The sequence below is a fragment of the Chinchilla lanigera genome, unplaced genomic scaffold, assembly GCF_000276665.1.
Source record: "Chinchilla lanigera isolate Chin_1 unplaced genomic scaffold, ChiLan1.0 scaffold00173, whole genome shotgun sequence".
In the NCBI taxonomy this organism is placed as follows: domain Eukaryota; kingdom Metazoa; phylum Chordata; class Mammalia; order Rodentia; family Chinchillidae; genus Chinchilla; species Chinchilla lanigera.
The window spans coordinates 1,151,801-1,161,996 of NW_004955574.1; the positions used below are offsets into that span (position 1 = coordinate 1,151,801).

Here is a 10,196-nt window from a genome sequence, read left to right on the forward strand (position 1 = left end):
TTTTTTTTTTGGTTTTTCTCCGGTACCGGGAACCGAACTCACGACCTTGCACTTGCCAGACAGGTGCTTTTTGCCGCTGAGCTAAATCCCCAGCTCTTGTTTTTACTTTGTTTTGAGACAGAGAATTCACTGTGTACATGAGGGTGGCCTTAACTCCCAGCAGTCCTTATTCTTCAGCCTCCCAAGTGCTGGGATTACAGTCATACATCAGCATGCCTGGCCTCCTGCCTGGCTCTTGGATCAATTTTTGTACATCATGATATGAGTTAGGGGTCAGTTTAACTCTCCTATGTGTGCAGTGCACCCATGGATTCACGCATGCCGGGCAAATGCTCTACTCCTAAGTCCACGTTAATTTTGTCGTAGAGTACATGGAGATCCTGGCAGCACTCAGGAGGCTGAGGCAGGAGGATCACCATGGGCTGTAGTTTTCCAAGTGTTATATGTCATAGAGTCCTACTATGGACTTTGATAAGCAGGGGAAAAAGCTACCTCTGAAGTTAATGGAATAAGAGGATGCTTTGCCTGGCCAGGGCGTGAGGTGACACCCTCAAGATACTGCTGCTGGGAGTTGGAATGGATAGATTTTGGATGGCATTTGGCAATATATATCAAGGCGTAGCATTTATGTATTTAGAAATTTGCCTTATGAGATGGTTTGGTTTTGTGACAAGGTCTTGACAGGCTGCATTGGCCCTGAACATTCCATAATCTTCGTGCCTCAGCCGTCCAAGGGCTGCGATTACAGATGTGCATCTCCATGCCCAGTTCTTGTGGAGTAATTTTGTTAACTGTAGCAAAATGGATGATTGCTCTGTCAAATAACAGGTATATCCTTCAATGTATCGCATAACAGAACAAATAGTAGTTAATATTACTTAGATGTAAAATCATACATGTTTAGATACATGCACTTTAAAAAATGTCTAGAAGGGTCAGGCGTAGTGGCACAAATGTGGAATCCACTCTTTGGAGGCTGAGGCAGGAAAATCACAAGTTTGAGCCCAGTCTGGCCAACTTAGTGAATTAGCCAAGACCCCATCTCAAGAGTTTAAAGAAGGGCTGGGGCTGGGCATGGTGGCACACCCTGGAGGCTGAGGCAGGAGGATTGCCATGAATTTGAGGCCAGCCTGAGCTACATAGGCCCTGTCTCCAAAGAAAGTGCTGAGTATGCAGTTCAGCACACAAACTCTTGAGTTCAGTCACCATTGTTGGGAAGAAGGGGAAAAAACAGCTCTGTGTAGGGATTAGCAGAACATACCTCCTCTGTTCAGTGAAAGTATTTTGGTCCTCAGGATGGCCAGTTTCAAGGACCACCATTTGTCCTCTCGACACTCTGTCCTGGCCCTGCAGGGCTGGTCTCTGTGTAGGTCGTGAGGACTGTTGCCCCATGCTTTCACGTGAGGCTGCGAACCTCCCGTGTTGTGCATGTTAACACAGGCCTGCTCCCGCCGCTCGCCGGGAATAGTGTGCAGACCCAGCCCCGGTTATGGTAGAGCAGAATTGTGAGAATGTGACCGGGGCAGTGAAACATCTGATATTTGTAGAACCTTATTTTTAGGAAGCACAGATATAATCTTTCCTTTGACTTTAAAAAGAAAAAAGTGTGTGAAAGAATTCCTCCTTTGCTAAAGGTCAGGGATCTTTCCCAGCCACTCCCGGAGCCCCGGGGCAGATTGAATCTTCTTGTCTAGAGCCCAGCATTGGCGTTGCTGTCTGAACAGAGCAGTTTCCATCCCCGTGAGGCCACGGGCAGACTTGTGCAGATGTTGTTCAACACGCTTCCCGGTGCCGCTCCTCACTTGTCCTCTCTTTCTAGGTACTGCTTCTCTGAGATGGCCCCGGTGTGCGCAGTGGTTGGCGGGATCTTGGCACAGGAAATTGTGAAGGTAAAAGAAAGCTCACACGCGAGCCTGCACCATCACTGCACAGGTCCCAGCTGCTGTGTGCAGATTGTGCTGGGCGCTCACCCCACCTTGGCCTTGCCTCGTGCCCAGCCTTTCCCTCTCCGTGCACTCCTATGGGGACCTTGATGTTTGCCCACAACGTTACGTTTGCCTTTGGCCGAGCTAAATGTGTTTCACAGTGGCACAGCGTATGCTCAGCGTGTTCAGACCCCAGAACTACGTTAGAATAATTGCCCTAGCTGGTTCTTGGCCGCCTTGCTGGGTTTGCAGTAATGGCTTCTCCTCTCCTTTAACGGGCAGTCACGCCTGGTGCGATGGTTTCCTCAGGATGCGTACGTGTCAGGGTCAAGCTCAGCGGGACAGTTTGGTTGGAGACGAGCTCTCATCACTTTGTCCAAGACTTGGAGACGCTGGACTCAGTTTGATGTTTTCACCACTTCCTTTCACTCCTTTTTTCTCATTTCCTGGCAAAACCCTTCCTTTGCTGAAGTCTAACCTGCTTCTGTGTCAGAGGCACTGAGGAGTCACAGCGGGAGGCGAGGTGTGCGGTGGCCGTGCCTGCGTCTCCCCTCGCACCTCTGCTCAGCCCACGGGCGAAAGTCAGATTGGGAGCCCTCGGGAGGTCGGAGTGGCTGCCCAGAAGGCCATGAGGAGAAGGATGCGGAGTCTGTGTGTAGACAGCTCAGGAAAGAGAGATTAGGCGTGGAAAACCATGTTGGGGGAACAAGTTTTTGTAGCCTGTAATGATGACATCATCACCAGTAACAGTAGAAAATGACTGCAAGCCAACCAGGGGCCACTCAGAGTCAGTGCGAACTCACTGTACCTCACAGCTGTGTGAGGTAGGAACTGTTGTGATCCCTGATTATAGAGGAAGAACTGAGGTACCGAGAAGTGAAGTTCTGGATAAAATACGGAGTGGTGGTACACGCCTGTGGTCCCAGTACTTGGGAGGCTGAGGCAAGAGAGTCACATGAGTTCAAGGCCAGCCTGGGCTCCATAGTAAAACCCTGTGTTTAAAAAAAAAAAATCCTGAATAAATGAGGTAGAAGAAAGCCAGAAGTGGTAGCACGCACCCGTATTCCCAGCACTCAGGGGGCTGAGGCAAGAGGATCATTAGTTCAAGGCCAGACAAGCAGTGAGCGTGGAGTGTGGCTCAGGGCTAGAGCCCGTGGCTCGCAAGCACGAGGCCCGGCTTTTGAGCCTTAGTGCCACAGAGAAAGTGGCCCGCCAGCAGTCATGCCCTACAGGTCTGGTCCGTGGCCTGTGTTCCTCCCTACCTGGCAGTCAGGCCTCAGATGTTGCCCTAGGCCGCCCTACATCCAGCCCTCGGCCAGACCTCAGCTCGCCCCCGCACATCCTGCTCCAGCTTCCCCTGGGGGATGGAGGTGGGAGGTTGGGGCAGGTGGCCTCGACCCTGCTGTCTGTAGTGGCTGCTCTGCATCCCAGTCCTAATGCTTCTCCCTCCTTCCTGCCCACTGAGGACAGCTGTTGCCCAGCATCTTGTTTCTGTTTGTCCCAGAAAGCAGCACACTCTGCATTCTTGGTTGCTGGGTGTGTTTGGAATCTCCTCTGACCCCGTCTTGCTGGGGAGCACTTTACGCTTTGCCCACGTTCACCCCGTGCCCCGCTCTCATCCTGCCGCTCCCCTTGTCACTGACCCAACCTTCAGCCAGCTGGCAAGAGGGCCCTGCACCGAGGGCCTCATCTGACCACCTATAAAAAGGAGCATCGGAGCCGGAGGACATGGACAGTCTGTTCCCTTGGGATCATCTCCTGTTTGCTTCCTTTCATTCGTCCATCTTACCACTACCGTGTCCCCTCCAGAGCCATAGGCTGCCCTTGCTTTCCCTCCGTCCCTGTGGTCCCTAGCAGTCTCCTTACCCAGAGCGGAGGTGAGGAGAAAACAGCAGCCACGCCGGGCCCTGAATTAGAGTCTGGCGGAGGCTGGGCACGGTGTCACGCAGCTTGAGCAGCTACAGCAGGAGCGTCCCTGGAGCCAGGCGCTCCTGGCTCGCCTGCGAATATAGTGAGAGCCCTCTGTAATGCAATAGTGAGAGCCAGTTAATAAATGTAGAAAATGGATCATCTGTAACTTGTAACTTTGCTTCTCGAACTTCCAGCTGTGGTTTGCTAGGCCATTCCACCCGCCTGAGTGTGTGGCACCCCTCAGATACATTAGTAGTGCACCCCTGGTTCCCATTAATAATAGCAAGCTCCAAACTATGGAGAATTTAGTATGTGCCAGGCACATCACAAGCCTGCTCACATTTTATCTTCATCAGAGTTTCTAGCAGGCAGGTAGGCAGGTGCTATTTATTTTTCCCTTCTATAGGCAGGCCTCTTTTTTCTGGTTTTTTGTGTTTGTTGGGACAGGGTCTCACTGTGTAGTTCAGGCTGGCCTTGAACTCGCTGGACTGTGTAGCCCAGGCTGGTCTTGAGGAGGGTGCCCGCCCTCCTGCCTCATCCTTCGCGTGCAGGGATGACAGCCGTGCACCACCACGCCCAGCTGCAAACCTCTGTGTGATCCGGGCTCCTTCTAAGCACAGGGACCTTCTCAGGATCCATAATGTCTGGCACAGCATCTGGGACAGAGCAGATGCCCAGACGTTTTGCTTGGCTATATAATCAGGCCTGTACCTGAGGTAGACAGCACCATCCACTTGTAGATAAAGAAGCAGGGGGGGGTGGGGGTGGGGGTGGCGCTTACTTTCTTGAGAACGTGAGCAGCTGTGCTCCTGGGAGCCGTGTGGGGATGTCCGAGTCTACAACAGTGACTCATGGTGAAGCTTCAGCCTTTTGGGGGTCAGCTGTCTCTTTACAACCTTGCTGTTATCTACGAACCCGTTCCTTAGAAAAACGTGTGCACGCACAGGACTCGCAAGCCACCACAGTGGCTTTCCAGTCTCCATCCCACACGGAAACTCGGAGGGTGGACGCGGTGGTGCACACCTGTCGTCCCAGCACTCTGGAGCCTGAGGCAAGGGGGTGGCTTAGGCGATCTAGCAAGACCTTGTCTCAAAACTTAAACAGGCCCTGGGTTTAGTCCTTCATAGTGCAAAAAACAGCAAAATAAATGTTACTGAACAGTTTCTCAACAGAATGAATACAGTAATTCCAAGGACTTCACCTTGTGGTGGCGCACGCCTGTAATCCTAGCACTCAGGAGGCTGAGGCAGGAGGATTGCTGTGGTTTTTGAGGCCAGCCTGGGCTACATAGGTTAAGGTCAGCCTGAACTACATAGGGAGACCTTGTCTCAAAAGAAGAAAAGCTGGGGATGTAGCTCAGCAGCACAAGTGCCAGCCTCACAGGTGCAAGATCCTGAGTTTGGTTCCCAAGTGCGAAAAAGTGAAAATAAAACAGGTTAAATGATTTGCCTGAACACACACACATTTGGAGATTTGACAATCAAAATTGTCTCCTAGGCCAGGTATGGTGGCACACACCTATAATCCCAGTTTCTCATGGGGCTGAGGCAGGAGGATTGGACTTCTGAGGCAGTTGAAGCAATTTAGCAGGATGATGTCTCAGAATAGAAACTTTAAAATACAGGCGTAGAGTTGGGCACTAGAGTATGTGTGTATAATCGCAGTACTTGGGGAGACTGAGGCAGAAGGATCTTGAATTCAAGGCCAGCCTGGACTTACATAGCAAGACTCTGTCTCAAAAACTAACAAGAAAAAAATTTTTTTGATATCCTTACGTAGCCCCTGTAGAGCAATTGTATCCCTTTTGAGAACCGGGGCTACCTAAGTGCTGCCTTTGTTTTCACTTTGCTTCGTAGACCTTGTGGAGGTGGGTGTGGTGGTGTCTGCGTGCGCTCCCTGTGCCCTGGGAGTGAGCTCCCTTTTGGCTTCTTCCCCAGGCCCTGTCACAGCGGGACCCTCCTCACAACAACTTCTTCTTCTTCGATGGCATGAAGGGCAACGGGACTGTGGAGTGCCTGGGCCCCGAGTGAGCCGGACGTGGCCCTCCGCGCCAAGATGGAAGTGCAGCGCACCCGCCTGTGCTCCGCGTCCCGTGTGCCGGCTCCCGCAAGTGTGGGCTCGCGGATGCTCCTTCTGCCGTCTCCATCCTGACACCATGAGCATCGCCAGCCCCTGGGGACCTGCCCAGGAGCCTCTGTTGCCTTCTTGGACTTACTCCCCACCTGATACCTAGAGCTGAGTGCAACTTCAGGTGGGGAGTAAGGCCTGAGCCGAGTGACACCCCGTGACTCCCGGTGCGCGCTCAGGCAGGTGCCCTTCTCGGCCGGCCTGACGGGCGGAATTCCTTCCTCCAGAGTTGGACATCCTGGAAAACAACAGGTGGCCTCGGGCGCTGCTCTTGAGTTTGAGTTTGGGATTAGGCGAGCTCCAGCCCGGATTTCGGGAGGGAGGAAGCACTGCCCCGGTCTGCGGCAAGTGGAGGGACAGGGAGAGCTCCTTTTAGAAAAGTGGGTCCCGCCCCACCGCGCGCAGCCGTCCTTCGTTCACCCCTGAATCGCAGCTGTTGGTGTTTTACATATTTTCTACATGGTTCTTTAATAAGGAATGATAATAAAGTTACTTGCTTTAGGCTTTGTGTGTTTTTCTTGCACATTCAAAACTGCCAGGGTGTGATCCTGCCAGTTGCCCTTTTTTTTTTTGGGTACCGGGAATTGAACTCATGACCTCAGACTTGCCAGGCAAGCACTTCAGTTGCCCCTTTCTTTAAACCTGCAGAAATGTCATTTGCCACACGCGCACTGCAGCGAGGGTCAGGTCCCCAAGTTCTGGAGCGCCCCGCCGTCTCCGCACAGTTGGGCTGCCTAGAGGCGGGTTTCAGCGGTGGTGATCGTAGTGACAAGTCACACGATGCTGCTGCTGCTGTCCGCCCGGGAGTGGCAGTGGGTGTGACGCCGCTCAGAGGCCAAGTGCTGCCCAGCCGGCGCTGCACCCGGCTCTGGCTAGGGGAGCCTTCCCGGCTGCCAGCAGTCACCCTGCCCCCGCCCCGGCTGGGCAGATGCTGCTGCTCCCGCCTCTCCTTGAAGTGAAGGAGCGCTGGTTCCTTTCCTGTCGCCACAACCGGCCCCAGGCTGGGGCAGACTGGCCTGTCCTGGGAGAGGCTGCAGCCCCAGCCCAGACCGGTGCCTGCAGCTGCCGAGCTGGAGGCTTTAGGGCACCGTTAGTGCCCGCTGTGTCAGGGTCAGCAGTTTCCTCGCAGCCTGAATTTCACGGGGTCTTCGACATTTTGAGCTAATTACTCCCTTGACTTTGCATTGTGCAGCCTTGGTCACAAGGGGGAGCCGGTGGTCCTGGACAGACAGCAAGATTACAGCCAGCTCCAGTGCTTTGCCAACTTTCCACCCACTACCTGCCGGGCGGCAGAGACTGAATCACCCAGAGAAGACCCCTGAGGGACTGGGAGGTGGAGGAGGTCATGCTTGAAGCAGACAGCCCCAGGCAGCAGCTACTGAAGTTTGTTCGGATGTCTTACACCCCTTACAGGTTCACGTTACCCGAAATGTGGGTTTTCCTCACTTTCCAGCAGGTGAACAGGATACCCTGTGGTTTCTCGTCCTCCCAGGCAGTGTGCAGCCCATTCGGGAAGGAGGGGCCGCCTACCAAGCGGTGGGGGTCATCCAGTGAAAGAAAATAGTGGGCTCTGGGGCTCCCATAGTTTTCATCTCTGGTTTGTGTAGTAGCAAAATTCTGCTAAGTACTTAATATGTTGAGTCATTGAACCTTCAAAGTCTGTTGGAGAGCTGGGCATGTGACCCACACTACAATTCCAGCACTTGGGAGGCTGAGGCAGGAGGATGGTGGAGTTTGATGCTAGCTGGGAATAGATTTTTAAAAAAAGAAGTGCCATGTGAGAATTTCTTAGCCCCATCTCAGCTCTACCTTCCCGGCCTCCCTCTAAGGCCAGACCCTTTTTCAGTTCTTGCGTTCCCTTGGTAAATGGAAATGTGTGCACCTTGAGATCCACAGATAACCTCTTCCCAGGTGTGGAAGTGAGGCTTAGGTTGTAGTTGGCAAGACAAAAGTCCAAGAACTAATAGCTAACATTCGTTATGCCACACTTAGTGCCCGGCATCGTTGGAATTCCTTAGACGTTGTAATTGTTCAAACCCCACAGCGACCCCAGGGAGACAGCCTCACCCAAGCAAGGGCTGGGCAGACCGCCAATGAGCGCTCTCGGTGTGAACAAGGAGACGGTGTTGCCTGTACACAGCCCTGATGGCCCAGTGACATCTCAGGCCCAAGACCTGAGCCAGAGCCTTCAGATAGTCCCAGAAGGGCAAGAGGATTTTGTTTTTAAACCTGTAAAACAGCTGGGCATGGTGGCTTACGCCTGTAATCCCAGCACTCAGGAGGCTGAGGCAGGAGGGTCGTGGTGAGTTCGAGACCAGCCTGGGCTACAAAGTGAGCTCAAGGCCAGCCTGAACTGCACAGCGAGACCCTGTCTCAAAAAGACAAAAAAAAAAAAAAAAATAGGGGCAACCCACTCAGGGCCCTTCTTCTGTCCCTCTCTCAGACAGAAGCAGCTTTCTTTCCTTCAATAAATATACTCTGCTCTTTAAAAAAAAAAAAAAACAGACTCAGCCACTTAGCTGTGTGCCCTTGGGCAAGTGAATCTTTGGACCTCAGTGGCTCCCTCTGTAAAATGGGTATGATAGCATGTCCTGAGGCTGGGGTAGCTCAGTGATACACCATGTGCTTAGAGTGCAGGGCCATTGCCATGCTCTTCTCATATATGGGGCAAAGGGAGTTGATTCCGTGCTGACGACTTTCTCAGTGTTAACTATTGTGCAAATCATAAAAATGTTAGCTTCCCAATCCTGGGTCAAAGTGCCTGAGATAAATCAGCTTGAAAGGGGAAAGTCAAGAGTTGGAGGTTTCAGTCAGCTGAGTCCAAGGCAGAAACAGGGAGGAAGAGTATGAAGAGGAAGCTGCTTCCCTGGTGGCAGGAAGCAGTGAAGGTCGACAGAAGACAAGAGGAAGAGGCCCTGGGCAAGGGCTAGTTAGTCCCGGGTCGCAGCCCCTGGCCACGCCCCTTGCCCAACCCCCCCACACCCCACCCTTTCATCACCTCCCATCAGATTGAGCTAGAGCCCCAGTACACCAGGCGCTTCCCAGGCCCGGCTTCAGAACAGCCCTTATGGGAACATCTTACTTTATTTATCTTGTGATACTGAGGATTGAACCCAGGAGCTCTCTACCTCCCAGCTAGGTCCCCAGCCCTTTTTATTTTGAGACAGGATTTCATTAAGTTACCCAGGCTGTGCTCAAACTTGTGTTCCTCCTGCCTTAGCCTCCCAAGTACTTGGGATGACAGCCACCCGCCTCCGTACTTGACTTGAAGATATTTTAGACACAAACCATGACTATTTTATTGCAACTGCTTTCTCCATTCCCCCCCTCCCTTTTTTTTGAGACGGGGTCTTGCTATGTAGTTGAGACTGGTGTCGAACTAGTGGCAATCCTCCTGCCTCAGCCTCCTGAGTACTGCTGAGATTATAGCTGTGCACCACCATACTCGGCCCTCCCCATTTATGTCCTAGAGATCCTCAGCATTGTGAACCAAATCCCACTACCACTGTGCGTGCGTGTGTGAGAGAGTGCGTACATGCTGCTGGGGATGGAACCCTGTGTGTCGCACCTAATCCAGCGCTGTGCCCTGAACCCTACACTTGTATTTGAGCCATATGTCTGCTGTGAGTGAGGTTGAGCTGTCGTGTGTGCACACTAGGAAAGACTTCTCCAAGACCCGATTTCAGGGTTCGAGAGTAAATGAACATATCTCAGGTTGTGGTATTTTCAAGAAGACTGTGGGGTGGGGGCTGGGACTGGGGCATGGTAGAAGACAAGGGTGGTACTATTCTCTGTGACAGAGTTTTTTGTTTAGTTTTCAGTACCAGGAATCAAACTCTGGAGTGTTCTATCACTAAGCCACATCCCCAGGCCTTCTGTATTTAAGTTTTTAAATCTGAGATAAAAGCTTGCAAGTTGCCCAGGTTGGCCTCAAACTTGGGATCCTCCTGCCTCAGCTTCCTGGAAGTATAGGCATGCGCCACTGTGCCAACTAGGTTTCATTTACATGTTGTTGTTTCCGTAGTTGATACTTGCATCTCCTGCCAAGCTGCAAGTTTTACAAAGATACACACACAGTAGTATCTTCTAAGGGAGGAAAACGGACGCACAGGGTGACCGTTGCAGGAACATTTGGAGGCAGAGCAGGTTCCAAGTTTGAGATTACCTGGCTAGAAGTTGCTGTTTGCAAGAAAGTGGTCATGGTTTATGGGTTAGGGTGGTTTTTTGTTGTTT

The 10,196-nt window shown here is 52.2% G+C and overlaps 1 protein-coding gene across 1 annotated transcript in view; it reads left to right on the plus strand.

The window, feature by feature from the left end:
• Sae1 (SUMO1 activating enzyme subunit 1) overlaps positions 1-6,466 on the plus strand; it is a 67,821-nt gene extending 61,355 nt beyond the window's left edge. Inside the window, exons 8-9 of the mRNA XM_005413849.2 lie at positions 1,820-1,889; positions 5,774-6,466. Coding sequence (XP_005413906.1) covers positions 1,820-1,889; positions 5,774-5,866 — 163 coding nt within the window. The 3' untranslated portion in view covers positions 5,867-6,466. The remainder of the gene's footprint in view (positions 1-1,819; positions 1,890-5,773) is intronic.
• Positions 6,467-10,196: the final 3,730 nt, after the last annotated feature.